Below are 24111 nucleotides of genomic sequence, written 5' to 3'. Positions count from 1 at the left end.
AAACATCATATTTCATATGGTATACGGTACTTAGATGTATCTAACCTGCGTATGTACGCGCTTTTATCATAGTCAACTAGCATATACATCTGTAAATATTCATTCATGATTTGCAGCTATTCCAAAACTTGAGTTATACCTAGATCATAATATTTATAGAACATTACATGCGTCAGTATATAGATCTAGACTTAACAAGAACAAACCGTATAGATATGATTCATTCGAAGCCATTAGATCCCGATCTATCCTTAGATCTTGTTCTCCATCAACCGCTGAGATTCCTCCTTAGCTCAGATCAAGCAAAACATCATGAACACATAACCTACATACTGGATCTCATACTTCATTAGATATTCAAGATTTTCTGAATACCTTTGCCTAATGATCTTCTTCTCCTTTTATAGTCTTAGGCCTTACTCAATACCATGGTCCAAAACCATTTAGAACCAATACTAGGGACCCAATACCTGGGTTCAACACTTTAGACGCAATACCAAGGTCCAAAACCATAGGTCTAAATACCACGGACCCAAAAATAAGCTTTCCCACATGTACGCTCTTTTCCGTGCATGAAAGTGCGTGCATACGCATATGCGACTTTTGATCAGCAATCCCGCGTGTATACGCGCCTTTGTATATAGTGAACCTGTGTGTATAACCTGCGTGTATACACTACTTGGTATATAGCGAACCTGCGTATATACACGACTTGGTATATAGTGAACCTGCATGTGTACACGACTTGGTATATAGTGAACCTGCGTATATACTTTTCTTTCTTCATTCTTCGTAGTCTGATCATCAATTTTTTGCTACTGACCTGCTGCACTATGATCTGTCATCTATGTGAGTTGCCATCAAGGACAACACTTGTATCATAATGCCAACAATCTCCCCCTTTGGACTTGATAGAAAAGCTAACTTGCCATACTAAGAACTATCAACTTAATGAGTTGTCATCGTACATTACATCTGAACTGATTCCTTTGAGCTGCCCTGCATCCCATGTGTTCTATCACATCTGATCTCTCTTCTGTAGATTCATCTAGTTATGTATAAGTGAGATGTTCTGCTATAAGTGGGTTGCCATCAAGTACAACACATGCATCATAATGCCAACAATCTCCCCCTTTGGACTTCATTGCATCAACCATACCAAGTCACTCTCCCCCTTTGACATCAAGGGCAAAGGTCGGACCAAGATATTCTCTTCCTTAATATACATTTCGCTGTCCATACTCCCCCTGAGTACCTGCTGAAATCTCTGATTGAGCTCCCCCTTTGTATATGCCAAGTTGTACCAATCTGTCCATGCTCCCTCTGAGTACATGCTGAAATCTATGCTCTACTGAAGAGTGTTGTTCATGCTCCCCCTGACTATAAGCAAGGTCTGCAAAAATATGTTCTACAAGAAGAACATGACTCTATCATAAATGATATTCCTATCACCAAAGACTCATACATGCATCCATCTCCCAACCAAGTGGGGATATACCAATATTGACTCATCCACCCAACCAAGTGGGGATACACCAGATACCAATTGTTTATACATGACTGAAATATTACATCATCTTTCCCATGCATAGTGGGGGTACAAATTACATCATATGACCAAAAGGGATTCATCAAATGACTACAATAGATAGAGACAAAATATTACATCATGAGTCTTGATATGACCTTTACATGACATTTATAACAGAGACCAAACATCTAAATAAGACCATGATAGTCATCAGCAACTATCATACACAATGTATGATATGCTCAATAAGCATCTAGACCAGCAACCTGTATATGTCCATTAGTGTATACGTCATCAACCTATAACATGGTATGTCTGCATATAGATATCAACTCATCCTTTTGAACAGAATTCTGCATATGACATACAAAATCATTCACATTATATCACATGTGAAAAACACCATAGCCGTCTCATCAAGATCTGCATGATCCAAGTATCATCACTTTGGGAACATCTGCATCAATCAACATATGTAAGTATCAACCTATCATCATATAGGTAAGAACTCATCATCATCATGTCTCCAACAATGCAACTTTGAGTAATCATTCATGTATCCAGCACTATGTATCTTGAGCTCAATAACATTTGTCAGTACTTCTTGATATCATCAATAGCAACAATCCTCATCCACATGAGCGCCAAGAACTATAGGAATCCTGCATCATAACTATATTATATGATCTTTATGCATATGACGACAACAGCATATGAGTGACTCATCATCAAGTAATGAAGATGTGTATTCAAGCTTTGTAATTCTCCTTATCCTTATGAAGATCACCATGTAAGCAGCATATATGCATCATCAGAGAATCAACCACAAATCTGATCTGAACATCAACTATGTAACCCCAAGAATCATATGAGATTTTGTCATGGATAACTCATAACCATATCATAGCAAGATATATCATTTCATCTTTACCAAGAACTACTAACCATAATTCCAACAATGCATTATTAAAAGCATATGCTCCCCCTGAACTTGTGCCATCTATTCACTGTCAGATCTGATCATGCATATATCAGCAAGAAGTATCAAGGCATCATCATCATTAATTTAGGATCAAAACACTTTAAAACATCTTACAAGTGTCAAGACATTTCCACACATCATCAACAGATTGTAACCATTATCAAACAGAGCAAATGATGGACTGAATCATATCAGACCCTTTTCTAAGCCTGTCCCTACTGCTTTTCCTCAAAACTAACATATACACGACTATTCAGTAACTAACTCGCGTATATACGCGACTTCCCTTTATGAAACTTGCGTATGAGATTTAGGACACTGAATTTTTACACTTTCAGCTCCCTTTGAGTCTATTATGTTTGTATATTGTGCTATTCCACATCTTTCTGACTGTACTTCCTTCTTCTTCCATATCTTCAAGTGTGATGATGTTTTCTTCTTTTGGTATGGTGCCCGTACTTTGTTCCTGCAATCCTTAGCTATATGTCCAAGCTTGTTACATGCATAACATCTCACATGTTTCATATTCCTTCTGTAGCAATCAACAGCTCTGTGACCAAACATATTACAAGCAAAGCAATATCCCTTAAAGTACTTGGAACATGATGGTCTTTCTATGTGATGGTCTTGAACCATTCTTCTTCTGCATCTGGTTGCAACATGTCCAAGATTATGACATACATAGCATTCAACATTATTCATCAGAGGAGTAAAAGATTTTCTTTGAAGAATTTCTTTCCTTGGCTGTTGATGGGGTTGTCCTCTCATCTCCTTGTTGATTATTTTAGATTTCTCATTAGAATTCCTTGCCTCTCCTTGTGAGCTAGATTCATCTACAACAGATTCATAAAAACCAACGCTAGTTTTGATAGTAGGAGACCTTTGACTACTAAGAATATCATCCAAGATCTTAGTACTATCTTGAACTCGTAAGAGCTTATCCTGTTCTTCTAAGATGAAGAGCTTATCCTTTTCAAAATACTCCTTCTTCATGTTTTCTTCATGTTTTCTTCCTTCTTCCAAGTGATGTCTTAGTTCAAGAACTTCGTTTTCTTGTTTTTCAAGAGCTTGGAGAAGTTCTTTATTCTCCTCATTTGATTCTTCAAGATCTTCTTTTAGCGAGAGGATCATAGCTTCAAGAGTTTCATAGTAACTGAATCTATCTATGAGTTTCTTGATTGTTGTGCTCCTTTCATTGACTTCATTTCTTAATGATTTCACTTCATCCTGCAACATTTGACATTGATCTTCCTTGTCCTTGAATAACTTCCTTACCTTGTTTCCTTCCTCTAGTTGAGCTTTTTGTTTGGTAACTTCTTCTTTGAAGGCACATTCCCTTTTCTTCAATAGATCTTGTTGATCTCTAATTTTGTCTATAAGCCTTTTAAATTCTACCTTTATTTGATATCTTTCTTGCTCACCCATAAGAGAAAATTAAGTTGTTTCACTATCACTTTCATCATCTTCAAATGGATGGATAAATGTATCACCAGAGGATAACAAATTCATACCTGATAGTTCTTTCGCTTGTTCATCTTCATTCTGAAGTAATTCTGAATCTGAAGTGCTTCTTCCACATATTCCCTAATCGACTCTCCCACTATCATAGTTATTATGAGATGTCTTATTCTTCTTAGGCGCTTTCTTCTTAAGCTTCTTTCCCATTGATCTGCGGATCTCCTTCAAGTGATCAAGCTTCTACGAAAGGACCTGCTCTGATGCCAATTGTTGGAAATAATACCCAGGGGGGGGGTTGAATCAGTATTATCAAACCAATATAGCTTTTTCATTTCCATATTCAGATTCATATACGCTACTTAAGGCAAATCGTGTGTATACGCAACTGTGTCTAATGCAACTAGCATATATCCAGTGAACTTATGATTCAGTTAATCCATTAAATTGTTGATATTTAGTTAGTGCATCAGAACTTTATTAACCATATGAACAGTAAACAGGTGCAGTAAAACAAAACAGGTCATCATACACAAGAAGCACACATGAACACCATGATGTAAGGTGGAAACCCAATGTGGGTGAAAACCACCTGCTGCAAGTTGTCTCTATCTTCTTTTAATAAGAAACTTCTTTTTACAATATTTCTATACTGCTGTAGTCTTATACCAGTACACAGGCTTCTACCTGCAGAAGGCTACAACCTTCTCTCGTTCTCCAACTTCTCCTGGAAGGGAGCTGCAACCCCCTTAGCTCTTGTACTCTCCCATCCTTTTACTAGTACGTAGGTGCCGGCCTACTGAATGCTCCAACCTTCACTCGTTTTCCAGCTGCTACTAGAAGGGAGATACCATCCCCTTAGCTCTTGCACTAGCTGATGTACTAGTACATAGGTGTTGACCTACAGAAGGCTACAACCTTCTCTTTCTTCCTCCAGGTACCATGTTTCATAAATTTTCAGACAGGATACTCATGGAACACATCATCATAATTTGAAGGCCACGTTTCATCCAATTGTCATACTGGACCCATCAATATCATTGAAGCACACAATCAATCAACACTAGCATCATCAATCTCTGAATCACCCAATACTTAATCACTGAAACCTAGTCAACAAACTGCAATCACCAGAACACGGAGCAGAACATAAAACACTGCAACAACGTTTAGATCTAACTGTATCATCAAAATTCATGTATTAGAGTGCATACGCTACTTGGAAGAGTTGAACGAACGTGTATACGCAACTTCACCAAAGCGAACCAACGTATATGTCATTAATTACTTACTTATAACTTCGCTGCACTTCCTGACTCCAGACAAACCTAGATCATTACATATAAAAGGATAATACATATGTTAGCAACCAGATCTAGTCCATCAGATCACATAAAGATAAGTCATTATGATCTTGATCCATTATAGATCTCATCCATCAACACTGAAGCTAAACACAATCAACCAAACTGAATATGCTAAATACTGACACCAGTAAACAGTCATCAGAACTCATCAACAACCAGAACCACTTGTAACTTCAAACATCATAGTTCATAGGGTATACTATACTTAGATGTATCTAACCTGCGTATGTACACGCTTTTATCATAGTCAACCAGCGTATACATCTGTAAATATTCATTCATGATTTGTAGCTATTCCAAAACTTGAGTTATACCCAGATCATAATATTTATAGAACATTACATGCATCATTATATAGATCTAGACTTAACAAGATCAAACCGTATAGAGATGATTCATTCCAAGCCATTAGATCCCGATCTATCCTTAGATCTTGTTCTCCATCAACCGCTGAGATTCCTCCTTAGCTCAGATCAAGAAAAGCATCATGAACCCATAACCTGCATACTAGATCTCATACTTCATCAGATATTCAAGATTTTCTAAATACCTTTGCCTAATGATCTTCTTCTCCTTTTATAGTCTTAGGCCTTACTCAATACCATGGTCCAAAACCATTTAGAACCAATACTAGGGACCCAATACCTAGGTTCAACACTTCAGACGCAATACCAAGGTGTAAAACCATAGGTCTAAATACCACGGACCCAAAAATAAGCTTTCCCACATGTACGTGCTTGTCCGTGCATACGCATATGCAACTTTTGATCAGCAATCCCACATGTATACACACCCTTTTATATAGTGAACCTACGTGTATAACTTGCGTGTATACACTACTTGGTATATAGCGAACCTGCGTATATACGTGACTTGGTATATAGTGAACCTGCGTGTGTACACAACTTGGTATATAGTGAACCTACGTATATACTTTTCTTTCTTCATTCTTTGTAGTCTGCTCATCAATTCTTTGCTACTGACCTGCTGCACTATGATCTGTCATCTGTGTGAGTTGCCATCAAGGACAACACTTGTATCATAATGCCAATAATCTCCCCCTTTTGACTTGATGGCGAAGCTAACTTGCCATACTAACAACTATCAACTTAATGAGTTGTCATTGTACATTACATCTGAACTGATTCCTTTGAGCTACCCTGCATCCCATGTGTTCTATCATATCTGATCTCTCTTCTGTATATTCATCTAGTTATGTATAAGTGAGATGTTCTGCTACAAGTGGGTTGCCATCAAGTACAACACATGCATCATAATGCCAACAAAGTAAATTGCTCCATGTAGTTTATCACATAATTCATCAATGTTAGAAACGGGAAATTTATCTCTAATAGTGATCTTGTTGAGCTCCCTATAATATGGACACATGTGCCATGATCCATCCTTCTTGTGCACCGATACTACTGGACTAGATAAAAATCTTTGACTAGATTGAATTATACCAGCCTCTAACATTTCTGCAACCATACGTTCAATTTCACTCTTTTGGGAATAGGGATATATGTAAGACCTAATGTTTGGAGGAACACTTCCTAAAATCAAATGAATAACATGATCACATTCATGAATAGATGGGAAGCCTTTGGGAGTCTAAAATACCTTGGAATGTTTGTCCAAGACTTTTTGGAGATCTGTAGAAATAGATGATTTCAATGTTTGAACCTCTAGTGAACATAATTGTGCAATTACATCCCATTGTTATTTCTTTAGAAGCTTTGTCATGCCATTAGAGATGATTATCTTTCCTAGTTTTCTTGTGACACCCCTTAATTCAACTTGCTTCCCTTCCCAAAAAAAAATCAAGAAACGTTCTTGAAAATTAAAAGTTATCGTACCCAAAGATTGTAACCATTGGACTCCTAGTACAATATCAACACTACCCATTGGAATGGAAAGCATTTGACTATTCAATACATATTCTCCCATGGCTAGCTTGATATTATGCCACTTTCCAGAGAAATTTAGGGTTCCTCCATTTGCAACCATCACTTGTAACTTTAGTGCTGGATATAAGAACCAATTCAATTCCTTGGCTATCTTGCAATGAATAAAATTATTCATACTACCCTAATCAATCAACGCTATTACATTTTTCTTCTTGATATGCCCTTCTATCTTGAGAGTTTTAGGAGTGATAATTCCTACCAATGCATTACAATATATGGTAAGATTCATTTATTATTTCTCTAGGGTTTGTTCCTGGTGTATATCCTCTTCTTCTGAAGTTTCTTGTTCCTTTTCCTCCTCCTCTTCACAATCTATGTAAAATAATTTCTTCTTAGAAAACTTATGACCTTTGGTGTATTTACTATCACAACTGTAAAAGAGCTCTTTTTCTCTTTTTCCTTCCAATTGTTTGTTTCATGTCCCAGACCCCAAGTGAAGGCAACTCAGTTGAGCCACCTGGGCTTAAGATAACTTCACTACCACCCACCTTTCCTGGGTTACCTTTAGAGGCCCCATCGAAGAATAGACAGTGATCATCCAAAGCAGATCTCCAGTTGATGAATTCCTGTTCTTCCATACGACTTTCCCAGTGAGAAGGGGCTTTAGCAGGAGGAGTGGGTCTATTCTGATGATTTGGAACAAGCTCTTTTAACCATTCATCTTCCTCGCTATCCAGAATCATGCAATTTCTTATGGTGGATTTGGTTTCTAAGGCCTCCCCCAACAGAGCTTTGATCTTAGTGATAATTCTGACTAGGTTACAACTCTCCTCCTTAAAAATTATGTTGTTCTTCTCCAGCCACAGTTTCTAGCATCTGAATTCAGGGATCCAAATCCAGTCAGTCTTGAGCAGGCCTTTTTTGGAGAGCTAGAATGGGGATAACTTGGCCCAGTTTCTTAACAGGTCCTGAATATTTCCTGGAAGCTCGATTTTGTTAGATCCTAACATCAGGACACCCCTCCAAACTTCTTGAGCAAATGGGCACAATAAGAACAGGTGGTTAGCTGTTTCTTCATCCGAAACACAAAGAGGGCAGCTGGAGGACCTTCCATACCACACTTCCTCAGGTTATCTCTAGTAAGGATACTTTTATGCACCAGAGTCCAGCAAAATAAGTCAATTTTGGGGAGAGCAGGAAAAGACCAAATAATTTTCCATTGAGCTGGCTCTGGGGGGACGCTAATGACAGCCATCATACTTTTGTAACTTTCTGCTACTGACTAAGAGCCTGAAAGAGAACCCCACCCTCTTTTGTCCTTATAAGAGGCCTTTAAGGGAGATTTTCCTTGGAGCAAATCCAACAATAAATTGGCTTCACCATCCAGCTAATGAGGGACCTCCCCAAAATTCCAACCATCCCATAGACTTTCTGCATCATTTGTCCAATTGGAGATGTCCCAAAGGGTTTCCAGATTGCTGGCCTGAAGCCAAACTCTGATATTTTCCAGTTCTGCCATCTGATTCAAGGGCTAATCTCCAAGAATCGAATCTTCCCAAATTTTTATTTTTTTCCCATTACCGGGGATCCAATAAAGCTTATGACTGAAACATTTCATAGCTATGGGACAGAGTTTGAAAACTGGTGATCCTTTGGATATTTTAGGAGGTTGGTTCAAACACCTCAAACGCTGCCCATGAAAATATTTCTTCCACATAACTCTCTTGCTCCAACTAGGATTCCTAGAGACAATGTTCCATAGGAGCTTGGAGCCGAGAGCAAGATTTTGGGCTGCCAGATCCCGCATTTCAAGACCTCCTTCTAGGAATGGCTTCTTAATAGTGTCCCAATTTACTAAATGGAGCCTTCTTTCATTATTTTTCCCTCCCTCCGACATAAATCTTCTTAGGAGACCATCCACTTTACTAATAAAGGTTTTAGGGGCTAGAAGAATGGAGTTATGATAAACCGGGAGACTTATGAGAATAGATTTCATTAGGATTACCTTCCCAGCATTATTCAACCATGAGGCTCCCCAAGCTTGTATTCTGAGTTTCAACTTGTCTAGCAGGGGCATCCAGCGAGCTACGTTAGGATTTTATTTCAAGATTGGGATCCCAAGATACTTAAATGACTCCCAGGTCAGGGTTCTTTCCATTTCTAATAGCCTTGCTATGTCTGTCAAATCCTTGATCGAGCAATTCTATCCATAGATCGTGCTTGTTAGATAGTTAATCTTGCTGCCTGAAACCTCCCTATAAATGTCCATCTCCTTCTTGAAGGTTCTAGCTGAGTTTATGCTAGCTCCTCCAAGCAATAATGTATCATCAGCAAACTGGGCATGATTTATGTCTTTAACATTGTGAGCCATTTATGTCTTTAACATTGTGAGTCATTCTCAGGCCTAGCAGAGTTTGGATCTATTAACAGTAGTCTAGTTGGAAGCTGAGCACCAAAGCTTGAATGGCATAAAGAAGTGGGGACAAAGGGCAACCTTGTCTTAGCCCCCTCGAGGCCTGCAAGAAATCCATTGAATGACCATTAACCAGAGGCGCTATCCAAGGGGAGGAAATGCAGGCTTTCACCCAAGTTATGAGGACTTTTAAGAAGCCAAATTTCTCCATTACAGAAAACAAGAAATCGTGTCTCAACCTGTCAAAGGCATTTGTCAAATCTAGCTTAATCACCATGCCTTTCTCTTTTTTATGACAGCTTGAATGAATTGCTTCTTGCACCAGCACAATGTTGTCAAGAATCTTTCTCCCTTTTATGAATCCTCCTTGGTTTTCAGGGATGATGACCGACAAAATTTTCTTAAGACGGTTGGCTATTATTTTTGTAATTAGCCTATAACTTGTATTACACATGAGATGGGCTTGAATCTGCTGAAATCGGTGGCACCTTTGTCTTTAAAGGCAAGGAAGGCCGAGTTGGTACTACCTCCAATATTGGTACAGGTTTGGGATTTACATATCATTCTCAGAAGGTCTTTTTTAATTGTAGGCTAGCAAGTAAGGTAGAACCTTGCTGTGAACCCATCATGACCCGGGGCTTTATCCGAATCCATGAAATCCAAAGCTTTCTTAATCTCATTCATACTGATCGGAGCAGTCAGCATAATATTGTCAGAATCTTGAACACAGTGAGGAATAAGATCAATCGGATAGGCTTGAGAATCGATAGGAGGGTCTTCTAGGGCAGAGTAAAGATCTTTGAAGAAGGAGTGGGCTGCTCTATTTATGCCTTCGGAGTCTTTAACCACATTTTTTTGATAGTGAATTTCATTTATTGTTTTGAAGTGCTTGTGTGCTTCAGCTTGCTTATGGAAGTAGCTTGTATTTTTGTCTTCGGCCTATAACCAAAGATTTCTAGACTTCTGTCTCGAGAACTCTTCTTCATCCCTACTTTCTCTATGGAGATCTTTTTGCAACTCTACTTCTTTTTGAAGAAGGATTTGAGTTACATTGGAATTCTCCATTGTTAATTGATGGCCTGCTAAACTGTCATGCATCTCCTTTCTTTTGGCGGTGGGCATTTTCAACCTTTTAGCCCACTCCTTGAGCTCCCTTTTAAGTCTCCTCATTTTTTCTTCCCACACAAAGAAAGGGGATCCTTGAACTTGCTGGTTCCAGGCCTCGGAGACCACCACCTGGAACCATTATTGATGAATCCATAGAGAATTGAATCTAAAGGGAATGGGGCCAAGATTTCCATCCAAGGAGAGCTCAAGCAGAATGGGTTTATGGTCAAAGGTGTAGTTCAGCAGAATTTTAGAGGTGGCCATTAGACCACAAGTCAAGAAGGAGGATTGGACTAGAAATTTGTCCAAACGAGCAGCAATGTGGCTGGGGCCTATCCTTTTGTTTGACTAGGTGAATTTCCCTGATGTGGGCTTGATATCCTCCAATTCCCAATCTAGAATGAGGTCTTCAACCCATTCTCTAGCTAGGTCCCTGACCAGCGAGCCCCCCTTTTCCTCTTCTGCAGCTAACGTAACATTCAGATCACCTGCGATAATAATATTTTCTGGATTGTGCAAGAAACGATAGGACTGGAGCGAGTCCTAACAAAATTTTTTCTCAGATGGTAAGACCGGAGCATACAGATTGAACATACTTACTTTGTGGATAGATTCTTTATGGAGAAGCTTAGTGAGTAGCCAATGTGGGCAACATTCTTCGTGAATCAGATCATATTTGGAGCTGTCCCAAAAGGAGGCAATCCCTCCAGAGGAACCTCTAGCACTGACTGCTCTCCCTTGGTCTTTATGCCAAAATGCTTTGCTTGCTTGGAGGAGTAGAAGGTCTTCCATTTTTGTCTCCTAGATGAGAAGGATTTCAGGCGAGTACATCCTCACAATGTCTTTCAGAGCTTCTTCTTTCAACCTGCTGCCTAACCCTCTGCAGTTCTAGGAGATGTATTTCATTATTTACTGGCTTGGAAGGTTGTGGCTCCTTTTGGAGCCTGACCATGCTTGCTCCTAGATCTAGTATTCATCATTCCTTTGAGAGTTTTCTTAGAGCCTTAGAGAACATCCAAATTAGTTTTTTCCTCTCTCTGTTTCTTATTGGACTTTCGACCCCTGGCCGACTTGATAGGAGTGACTTGCAATCTATCAGATTCTAAGACTCCATCTTCTGAATCTCCCTCAGAATCGGATCCCAGACTAATGTGCTCCTCATTTTCTTCTTTTTCCCCTTGTTCATCCTCTGATGGAGGAAATTTTACTTTGCCGCGGCTTCTTTCACTTTCTTCGACCGGTCTTCTAGTTCCTCTTGGATCCCAATGGCATCTGTCTTTTCCCCAGAGGAAAAGACCTCTTTTAGAGCTTCTTTGGCTTTTGGTTTAGGCTCGGGCTTCACCAATGGCCCTGAATTTTTCTTCTCAGTTGGTTTTGGGAATGCTTTGCCCCTTTTTATTTCTTTCCATCCTTCTTCGTCGACTTTGTCCCCGGTTGGATATTTTGGGAAATTTCGTTGGAAGTGTCCATGTTTGTGACATGTTCTGCATTTGAAAGGCAATTGCTTGTAATCCAATTTTTTATAGTGATGCCATTCTTCGACTGTAAGTTTTATCGCTTCGGGCAGTCCAGCTTCCAAATTGACTTCCATATAGATTCTTGCACAGGTATATTGGCCCTTGTTATCTACTTTGTCAATGAAATGGCTGAGACCATTTCCAATCTTCTGCAAGGTGTGATAGCTCCAGCAATGGATTGGAAGATTGGGAAGCCGAACTTAGACTGGGACCTCTTTAGGGGTATCGATTGAGGGATCAAAGTCGGGCGTCCACTTATTAAGATATAGACCCTGATTTCCCATAAAATAAGGACCATTTCTAAAAACCAAATCTCGATCTTCTTTGGAGGTGAACTCGAAAATGAAATACCCTCTTCCTATAGCATAACAGATCACATTGTTTTCCAGCTGGGGCCTCCAGTTGCATTGAATCTAGTCATCTGTTTCTTTTGTAGAGGGCCAACATCCCATATATTGTCCTACCAACCCTCTGTCAGCCAGGGCTAGGGCGATTTTTATCAGTTGGTCTTCTGGCACGGTGATCTCAAGAATTTCCTCCAATTTTTTGATGAATTTCAGGACTTCTGGAATCAAGTGTTTCTTCCCTTTCTGTGATAGTAATCTTTTGAACAGATTGGCGGGGTGGGAGAAGGCTCCCCACGCCCAAGCGCACTCATGGTGGCGGCTACGCTCCTCTGCGGATCGCAAAACCTAGGCACGGAAGCTGTGCCAAAAATAGCACTGGCCAGAGGAGGGAGGCAGAGTCCGATTGCAGGGATGCCAGGAAGGAAGATTGAGAGCCCAGCAGCAGGGGTTGCCAGGCAAGAGGCCTGCGGAGGGCTGCAGGAGCCGAGGAAGCAGGGGTGTGGGAGCTCCAGTTTAGAACGCGTGGTGAGCACGAATATAAACCCATAACAATGATAATAAATGTTAATGCATTTTGAATATTGTATTATAAGTTTTAAAATTCATGTTGAATATAGTATTATATGTTTCATAAGTCTATGTGAATAGGCCAGAGGAGATGAAAGAATGATATAATACATTCTATGATTCGCGATTGGCAAGTGGTAAAGCCATGATAACAAATGTTAATGCATGTTCAATATTGTATTATAAGTTTCATAAGTCTATGTGAATAGACCAAAAGAGATGAAAGAATGATATAGTATTATAAGTTTCATAAGTCTATGTGAATAGAACAAAATAGATGAAAGAATGATATAGTATTATAAGTTTCAAAAGTCTATGTGAATAGAAAAAAAGTGAGAGATGAAAGAATGATGTAGTATTATAAGTTTTAAAAGTCTATGTGAATAGAACAAAAGAGATGAAAGAGTGATATAGTATTATAAGTTTCATAAGTCTATGTGAATAGAACAAAAGAGATGAAAGAATGATATAGTATTATAAGTTTCATAAGTCTATGTGAATAGAACAAAAGAGATGAAAGAATGATAGTAATACATTATGTGAATAGACGAAAAGAGATGAAAGAATGATAGTGATACATTCTACGATTGGCATATTAGACTCATGAGAAGTGGTAAAGTCAAACCTCATTTTATATATGGTGTTAATGGAAATGTGTGCTGTTAATGACAATGTATATACATGTATATATAAAACATTTTTCTTTTAAATATAGCTCAATAAAGTTTAATGTTTAATACTTTCATTACTAAAATAAAAATGTAAAGGTTTATTTTGTGAGGCAAAGATTCTTTTGTTAAGATATTTAGTACAAAGATTTAGAACATTATTTTCTTTAGGATAGATATTACTCTCATGTAATATATAAAATCACAATATGTGAGAAGAGGTTTATTTAACAATAAAAGAATAATGTTACAATGTTGTATAAACTTTTTGATTAAAAAAATTAAGGGTGTAAATGTGAATCATTACAAACAATGTATCCAAAATAAGAGTAGTCGAAGAGGATTGATATTCTTTGAGGATTGGGAATCAAAGATAAGAATAAGTCCTAGAAGGACATGCCTTGTGAACATATCGGCGAGGTATGTGTCTTTAGAGGTTGAGGTGTCCATATGTATGCCTCTCATCATTGTTCTCTAATCTTGTGGAGAGTTAGAGCTTGTTATTCAAAGTGCCTCACTATGTTGGTATTTGACAATGTTGGACAAGATGTTGATGCTTAAAAAGATGGCTTACCAATCCGACTCTTCTTATGAGAACATTTCATTTTGAGAGTATTCTTGTACATGTTATGGGATTATGACTACCTCTCTTGTTAAGAGGAAGTGTTATAAAAATGTGACTAGGTTTAGTCTTCATAATTGTTATTGTACTTATGTCATTATATATTTTATGTGAAATATCAAAAAGAAGAAAAATAAATATTATTTTTCAAGCATTGCTTCCATGCTCAAATTGATTAGTCATTGAGGTCAAGCATGTTCTTCATGCTTATAGGATTTATTGAGTCAAAATATTGTCTTAGAGTCAAGTCCCATTTGGACATTGAGAAAAAGTGGAAAAATAAATTGATTGGAGTCAAAAATGTTTTTTTTGTACCCATAAGACCAAGTCACCTCTATCTCATCAAGTTGGCCATGTAATGGGTAATTGGACCTCCTAGATGTGTATAAATATAGGAATTTATACTTCATTTAAAGAACTACACAATAAAGTTAGATCTCCAAGAAAATAAGAGTGAAATTCAAGAGAAGAAGGAGAAAGAAAGCAAGAGAGAGAAAGAAGAAGAAAAATAAAGTTTATGCCCTAAAATATGACTTAGATATCTCACATGTGTGAAATTCTGAAACTTTTGCAAGCGCTGAAGTTACAGGTTCACTGCAGGTCCCAAATTTTGAAGTTGGGGGCCCAAATTCTGAAGTTGGAGCTATTTTGGAAGATTTTGACATGATTTGACTTTGACTTTCTAGAAGATCTTGGTAGGAGGACTCACCTAGGTCTTGTTGGAGGTCTTTGTCTTGGTCTTGATTTTAATAGAGGAGAATAATTTTTTGGGTTTTCCCCGTAGAAGAATTTTGCCCTATATTGGAGCTTACATCTTATGTTCATTGTCTCTTTGTGATCTTCATAGTGTTTATGGTTTTGGTAATTGTTTGATGAACATAACATAATAAAAGTAATAAGAAGCCAACATAACTTCATAATAAATTATCAAGTAAAGAGAAATCATCCTTACTAATGCCCCTATCAATTTCTCAACATGTTGATCCATAAATTTTTATGGTTTAACAATAAACTTCCCTTCATTAAATTCTAGAAGTTTTGTTTGCAATGGCATATTTTTTACCACAAATTTATTTAGGAAAAATACATTAAATACCGTATGAATGCAAGAAAAATAAAAATATGACTCATACCACAGTTTTCCAATCCTATAAATAATCTTGTAGGGTCCATAAAATTTTGGAGCTAATTTCTTATTCTTCTTTTGTTGAATTTAGATTTCTTATAAGGTTGTACTCAAAAATACCAAATCACTCTCCTCAAATTACCTTTCACTTTGATGTTGATCTATGTGCTTCTTGATCCTGTTTTTCTCCATTTGAAGGTTTCTCTTGAGCATTTTGAAAGTTCCTTTAGTCTTCTCCATATGTGACTATAACTTTTGTTTTTGACTTATCGTGTAAAAAATATGAGATATTAGGAGCTATATATCAATAAAGATACTCAACTATGGTCATTTTAGTATATGTATGATTGTTAGTATTATACCACCATTCTACCAAAGTAAGTCACTTTATCCATTCAAGTTTCTTATCTAAAAATAACATTGTAGGTATCCCTCTAAAAAATTGTTAGCTATTTATGTTTGACCATCTGTTTGTGTTTCATATGTTGAATTCATCAATAGTGATGTTCCACTCATCTTCCATAATTCTTTTCAAAAATTATCTATGAATTTTGGATATCTATCAGTTAGTATTACCTTAGGAAGAACACCAATTCTACGAATTTCCTTCAAGAACACTTCTACTATTTTTCTTGTTGTGTATGTACTTTGAGTTGCAAAAAAATGTGCATATTTTGTGAGTCTATCAACAACTACAAAAATAAAATCCTTATATTCAAATTTTGGTAACCCTCTAATTTATTCAATTGTTATCTATTGCCAGGTTTTATTAGGTATGTGTAATCACTAAAGTAACCTTGAGTATTTCAATGTCTCTCCTTCCATCGAAGATTCATGGGAATCCCTTAATATTGTTGCGTCAAGTTTTATTGAGGTCATAAAATAGCTTACCCTTGTACCAAAGTATATCTTCTTTCTGCTCCTAATGTTCCATAGAGTTCATTCCTTCCTTTATACATTGGATTTTTTATTTAGTACTGATGTCATTTTGTGATTCATGGTGAGCTTCTTCCAACCATACTAGAATGGAAGATGTAATAATATATAAAATTGAGGCATACTCTATTCTAGAAAGAATGTCTACTATCATATTTCCCTTACCCTTCTTGTAGATTATTTGAAAAATCAAACCCTTGCATTTTTTCTACACATTGCTTTTCTCTTTCGATGACAGTCTTTTCTCTGAATAGTACATTAAGATATCATGGTCTTTCTTGACCTGAATTTGACTCCCAACAAGATATTGTCACCATTTTAATTTCATGTATAATTCCTTCCATTTTTTTTCATATGTTTGTTTCACCAAATATTCTCCCTTGATTTTTTTACTTTCAAAAACCAATGGTCTCCCTTCTTATATCTCCACTACTCCAATTAATTGTCCTAGTACGCCCGATTCTACTATGAGTGTTTTCCCAAAATCATGCATTGCCAATATATGTGTAGTAGACATGAATCCTTTAAGAGAGAGATGACAAAGTAGCCTCATTCCATACAAATGAAATTATTTATAGAGATGTGAGTGGGACTACAATCCATGCATAATTATTAACACATTTTTGATAATATCTTGTAAGTCCCAAAAATACTCGAAGACTCTTGATGTTCTTAGGAATAGGCCATTTTGTAATAGCTTGGATCTTTAGTGGGTCCACCTAAACTCATTCCTTTGAAACAATATGACCCAAATATTGTACTTGTTTACCAAAAGCACATTGGATATTTTTTGCATATAATTAATTGTACTCAATAATTTGTAAAATTTTATCCACATGTCTAATGAGATCTTCACATGATTTTCTATAAATAAGAATATCATAAAAAAATACAAATTTATAACATGGGTTGAAAATATTGTTCATAAGGCTTTGACAAGTACAAAGAGAATTACTCAACCCAAAAAACATGACCAAGGCCTCATAGTTCCCTTCATATGTTCTAAAAGTCATCTTGGGAATGTTTTCTTTCCTTAATATGATTTAGTCATATCGTGATCTAACACTAATATTTGGAATCCAAGCCACTCTATGAATCTCATCTAATAGCTCATCAGTGATTGGGATAGGGAATTAATCCTTAATGGCTATTTTATTTAGATAACTATAATTAATAAATCCTCCAATATTTTTTTTTTTTCTCATAATCACTATTGGAGCTGAAAATGAGCTCTTACTATGTTAAATAATACATGAATGTAACATGCCATGCATTATTTTCTCAAACTACCATTTTTGTTGATGAAAATATCTATAAGGCCTATTATTAGGAGGAGTGCTTCTAGGTATTCATTCAATTTGATGTTCATGATCTCTATATGGGTGTAGACATTTGGGACTTTCTTGGAAGACCCAATAATGTTTTTTAAGGTACATTTTAATTCCTATAGAACATTTGTATCTTCTTTCTTAACTTACATAGGATACAGTTTTTCCATAACTCAATCACTACTATTTTTTAAGAGCTTTTCAATTCTATGAGAGTTTATGACTTGAGAAGGTCCAAATTTTAACTATTTGAGATCATATTCAATTCCTTCCAATTCAAATTTCATGAACAATTCATATTGTTTGTATAAATTTTACCTAGTGATTTCAACCATTGAATCATTATGACAACATCTACACCTCCAATTGAAATGGCATGCACTAGTATTTCCAATTTATTTTCTCTCATAGCTAGTTTAATGTTTTTTTCTATTTTCCCACACAAACAATACTCCCTCCCTTGCATTGGAAACTAAAACTTGAAAATTTGTTGTTGGACATACAAAAATAATTTGGGCATTCAAGCAATATTTTATCAATGAATTTATGGGTATTATCTGAGTTTATAAGCACTATGACTCTTTTCTTCTTAATGTAATCAACAATCTTTAGGTTTTGAGAAGTTGACAAACTTGCCAACGCATGAACAACTATCTCACACCTAGCTAAATCAATATTTTTTGTCTATATTTTCTAGCCTTTTAAGTTGACAATTTCTTCCTCATTTCTTTGTGAAGATGCCTCCATTTCCTCTTCATCATTATTTTCTAGGGTGAACAATTTTGCTTCTTGACATTCATGCCCTTTTGACCATCTGATATTAAAATAGCCATTTTTCTCTTCTTTCCTCTTTCATTTTATGATATTCAAGTAGGTTAAGTTTGGGTTGTCCTATGAACCCCAAGACAATCTCTACTTCTTGTATATATGCTCCCATGGAAGATGTGTCTATCCGTACTCTTGGATTGAGTATGACAAGAAAATTGCACGACTTCCATTATATTTCATAGATATTTTAGGAAAAATCTCATGTTGAATGTCTTATTTTAATCCACCCATATAAGATACCAACAAATGTTCATCATTTATATTATTCACGATTGTGACCAAAACCTAAAATTCTAAATTATAATAGTCAATGTCACCAAACTACCATATTCTCGTCAATTTACTAATGCAGTCTTATTCCCAAGGTTTTCCATATTATACTTCTAAGTCTCTTGTAAATAAAGGCCCTGTATAATCAAAAGGACAAGGATTTTTTAGGTACCCATTGATACCATTTAAAGGGTTTAATCTCAAAGTTCAAAGTTTCCGTGTGAAACCTTTGCCGATCATCCATCATATTATGCAATTCAATATATTGCTCTAATTGGTGCAACTAGATAAATACCTCTATTCCATCGCACTTCTTTAATTCAACTTTAGGAACACCCTAATATACATACAAATAAATAATCTTGACATTTTCAACATAACATTTTTTTATTATAACTAAACCAATAAATATTAGTTATTATTTGCATGCAGATATAAACATATTATAAAACCTTCACAAACTATGAGATGCAAATATCCGCAAACCCTCATTCACACGTGTTATCCATGTATTCCTTAATTGCTAAGGGATTTGAATTTGAGCATATCCGTGAGCGATTCGAATTCCTTAATTGCTAAGGGATTTGAATTTGGGCACGTCCGTGATTGGTTCCCTGCCTTGTAGACTGCATTGTAATTATATGATTGTGAATTCCGTAGTCCTTGCAAACGCATCGTTCTCGATTTGGCAGCCACTTCTGTTTTGTTTTTTTGTTTTTTTCCGGGAAATGCCATGCATAAACTTCACTCTACAGACCCACAGTGAACAGAGTTCAAACGTACGAAGTCTTCATGTGAACAAAAGAGAATTCTAATCCGTGATTCCAAAGTCAAAGTAACGAGCTGCCGGAGCGAAACAAAACAAGTTACTTTGGTCGCACTCAACAACGACATTAATAATGAAACATCTATCTAAAACAACCATGTCTTTTGGAGCCTTGCAGAGCATTCATCCATCGCTTCTTCCTTCAAGTATGTTCAACATTTGCGAGCGACAAACCCCACTAAAATATATGGTGAGTGCCTTTGAAGAACTGTTTTCGAACTTCCTTCATGAAGATACAACTCTTGCTCTATTCCTATTTATATATATCAGCAATGTCTGGATGATACCTTCCAACCTAGACATACCCTCATTTCTTTACTCAGCTTAGTAGCAGAGCTGTGCTTCTTTAACATGGCTCTTGCAATTACACATTCCTCCTCCATGGTGCTGTTGCTGGTAATTGTTTCTATCTGCATCGTCTCAGAATCAGGTCGGGCCAATGCATTGACAGGGCTAAGCAAGGATTACTACAAGCGAACGTGCCCAAGTGCAGAGACTGTGATAAGGGATACCATACGGAACGCCACCCAATTCGACCCTAAAATCCCTGCTCGCATTCTACGAATGCATTTCCACGACTGCTTCATTAGGGTATCTGCATTATATTTTGATGTCATAGTTAATCAGTATATAGTCATCTCTCCCAGCTAAATCTCAAAGTTTTCAATGCTTTCTATCATATTTAACGCTGGCGTGGCTCCCTCTAGTATTTTATCAAATTCCTGATTAGTTTAGAGCTTAGAATTAGAGTATAATAGATTATATTAGAATTTGTATATTATTGTAAGAATGCATAATCTAGAGAGATTGTATAATTCTGGGCACTAATGTGATCCGTAGAATTTTAAAATTTTCAATGTTGTGTAATCTGTTGGCAACATCAATAAATGGAACATTAATATGAATGCAGGTTAGTTGATTTATAGTTTGTTTCGATTTTTTAACCTAAATGGGTAGGGTTGGGTGTTGACATTGGCGTTGGCGTAAATGAGTGCAGTGGTGCGATGCATCTGTGTTGTTAGACTCCACTCCAAGCAATGAAGCAGAGAAAGACGCACCACCCAACGTTTCACTTCGCGCCTTCTATGTTTTAGACGATGCCAAGACGAAGCTGGAGTCCATTTGCCCACAAACTGTTTCCTGCGCTGACATTCTTGCAATCGCTGCTAGGGATGTTGTAGTTCTGGTATAATCTCCTCCCAGTAACTCTGGATGATAGGGCAGACATGTAATGCATGTATGATTAATTGAAATATTGATTTGACAGACTGGGGGTCCAAACTGGGACGTTCTTAAGGGACGAAAGGATGGACTCATATCGAGGTCAAATGATACAAGGAATTTGCCAGCCCCCACCTTCAACGCTTCTCAGCTCATTCAAAGCTTTGCCCTCCGTGGGCTCTCTGTCCGTGATCTTGTCGCATTGTCAGGTATTTACAGCACTCTTTTCTAATTATATTCCTAAATTCTAATTTTAATTGTCTCAGCAACCCTTGCTATATTAAGCTATTATGATTAGTCTATTTTTCATCCTTGCATTGATAATAATTTAGAGTCTCATGAATTAAAATTTTACGTTTTTAAATAATACAAATTAAGATTTGGTGCAAGAATATTGACCATATTCCACTCAATCCAAATTAAGATTTGGTGCAAGAATATTGACCATATTCCACTCAATCCATTAAGCTATTATGTTTAATCTAATGTTCATCCCATTCAAAAATCTAAATTAAGTTTATGATAAGTTAAAGTCTGATTCCGATTGACACTCCATCAACCCATTATGTTGATAACTTTATTCAAACAAATTAAAAAAGTTTAAACCGTCAAATAACATAATTTTTCCTTATATTTTTATTTTTCTTTTTTATATAATAATTTGTTAACAAAATTAATTTAAATAATTAAGTGTTGTGAATTATATAATTAAAAAAACTTTAAACTCATTATTATTATTATTTATATATATATATATATATATATATATATATAAATATATAAATATAAATATAATTTTGTTAACAAAATTAATTTAAAAGATTGTGGTGAACTATATAATTAAGAAATAACAAACCATTAAAAAAATCTTTAAACTTATTATTTTATATAATATAATTTTTATAGATGGAAAATTATCAAAATTATGATATTTATATTGAATAAAAAAAAACCTTCATATATAAATAATTTTGCGTTATAAATTTTATATAAAATAATAAATAAGTCACTTTATAAACATTTTTATTTAAATTATAATTTTAACTTATTAAATAAACCTCTTTGTTTTTCATTTATATAATTAAATATCATTTAAATAAACTTTTTTTCACTTATATAATTAAATATTACTTATCTTTATAGTTATACATTAATGTTATCAAATGTATAACAATGAATCATTCAAAATTAACAAATCCATACCACAACTTTGATTGGGGAAAAGTTTTCCTTACTTTACATCTTGATTGTTGAATGCTCAAATAGCTTAATTAACAAGGACCACACAAAACAATAATACAGTGAATCTAATTTTCCCACGGTTTTGAGAAGGGACTTCCTTATTTTCCATTTGATAGTTGAAATGCTCACATACTTTGACAAACAAATACCACACAAAATAATAATACAATGAATGTAATTTCTGAATTATGAAACTTCCATGTGTATAATGGCCAATCGTCCAAAATTAACAAATGCACGCTGCCACCTTGTTTGGAGAAAGGTCTTCCTCGCCTTACATCTCTATAGTTGAATGCTCAAATAGGCTAACGAGCAAAGACTACACAAAACCATATTACAGTGAATCAAGGATTTCCATCATGAACTTCTTCAATTTCCATCTGCATAATTAAATACCATATTACAATTTACACTAAAGTGGTTTCCAAATTAAAGTTCTCATAGCATATAAATTCTTTTATGCTGATATCGGTATTCTTTTTCTATGCTATTTATATTTTTAGTTAATTGTATTTTTTATACTAGTTGTATAAAAATAGATATAATTTTAAAAATAAAATAAAAAAATATTCTTTTAAATTATTAAACCATTATAATTAGTTACATTTTAGCTAAATTTTATGAATTTATTAAAAAAAAAAATTATGGGTCGACAACCAAGATAAAAAGACTAAAAGACAAATTGGTTTTAAAAACGCCACTCAACTATTGAGATTATTACCTAAAAATGCCACAATTGTAACGATAAAGATATAAATATTCGAAAATTAAAAATTTATATATAATTATTTTTAATAAAATTTTAAGATATTTATAACTTCTGAAAACTAAAGAATTTATATGAATATCGTGTTCGATTGATTAAAAAATAAGAAAGAGGTTACACCATTATCAGATTACTGACATGGGAATGCAACAAAGACAAATTCAGCATAATAATATTTTTTTTTTTTAACGTGAGATATAATTATTAACCGCGCTTCTCAACTCAAATACGTGAACCCTGCTTTGTAACGTTTGGAATTTTGATTATGTATTTCAATTAACAGGTGGGCACACGTTGGGCTTCTCTCACTGCTCTTCTTTTGAGAGCAGACTTCATAACTTCAACGCTACATTTAAGGTCGATCCAACCATGGAGCCGCAGTTTGCGCAGAGCTTACGCACGGTGTGCCCTCAGCCTAACAACAATCGCAGCGCGGGGGCTTTTCTGGATTCCACGGCCACCCAGTTTGACAACGCATACTTCAAACACTTGGTAGAAGGAAAGGGAGTGTTTGGCTCCGACCAAGCGTTGTTTCTGGAAAACCCAACAAAGATGATTGTGAAGAGATTCGCAGGGGATGAGAATGCCTTCTTCAAAGCTTTTGAAACCTCAATGCTGAAGTTGGCAAGTGTTGGAGCTTTGACAAGCGAGGGAGAAGTGCGATTGAATTGCAGAAAAGTGAATTCTTGAACAAGATTGTTATGGGATTATACGTCCCTCCTATTCACTTTCATTTTATATGATGTCAGAGGCTCATGATTGTTATAAGAGGATCCTCCGTTTGAAGAAACAGAAACTTACACATCAATGCAATAAATAATTATTTTCATTGCTGAATTTACTCGACACGCAAAATGAAAGCAGTTTAGTTTGCTTCCACACCTTCAATGGGTTCTTTTGGCTTGTGGCCCCACCAAAAGCTTTGAATCTTTGACGTTAACATTCATGTTGTTGTGTATGTATATCGAATTAATTATAACCTTTTAACAAGGAATTAAATTTACAGTTTAGTCTAGTGCCATGTTGTATGTTTTAATTTTTTAAATATATTTTGTAATTATTTTGGGATAAAATTTAAGAGTAGT

At 35.8% G+C, this 24111-nt stretch overlaps 1 protein-coding gene across 1 annotated transcript; it reads left to right on the top strand.

Annotated features, from left to right (window-relative positions):
• Nucleotides 1-20103: 20103 nt before the first annotated feature.
• LOC149211962 (peroxidase 66-like) lies at nt 20104-23911 on the top strand. The gene is made up of 4 exons (XM_089390512.1): nt 20104-20388; nt 20795-20983; nt 21065-21227; nt 23310-23911. Exons 1-4 carry the CDS (start codon nt 20149-20151, stop codon nt 23714-23716), a joined length of 999 nt encoding a protein of 332 aa, XP_089246638.1. The 5' UTR covers nt 20104-20148; the 3' UTR covers nt 23717-23911.
• Nucleotides 23912-24111: the final 200 nt, after the last annotated feature.

Source organism: Pinus tabuliformis, chromosome 1_1 (genome assembly GCF_031772625.1).
Source record: "Pinus tabuliformis cultivar Carrire ecotype Pingquan chromosome 1_1, CPIR1, whole genome shotgun sequence".
NCBI classification, from domain to species: Eukaryota; Viridiplantae; Streptophyta; class Pinopsida; order Pinales; family Pinaceae; genus Pinus; species Pinus tabuliformis.
The sequence above is the reverse complement of the archived record's forward strand: the minus strand, read 5'-3'. Positions and strand labels throughout refer to the sequence as shown.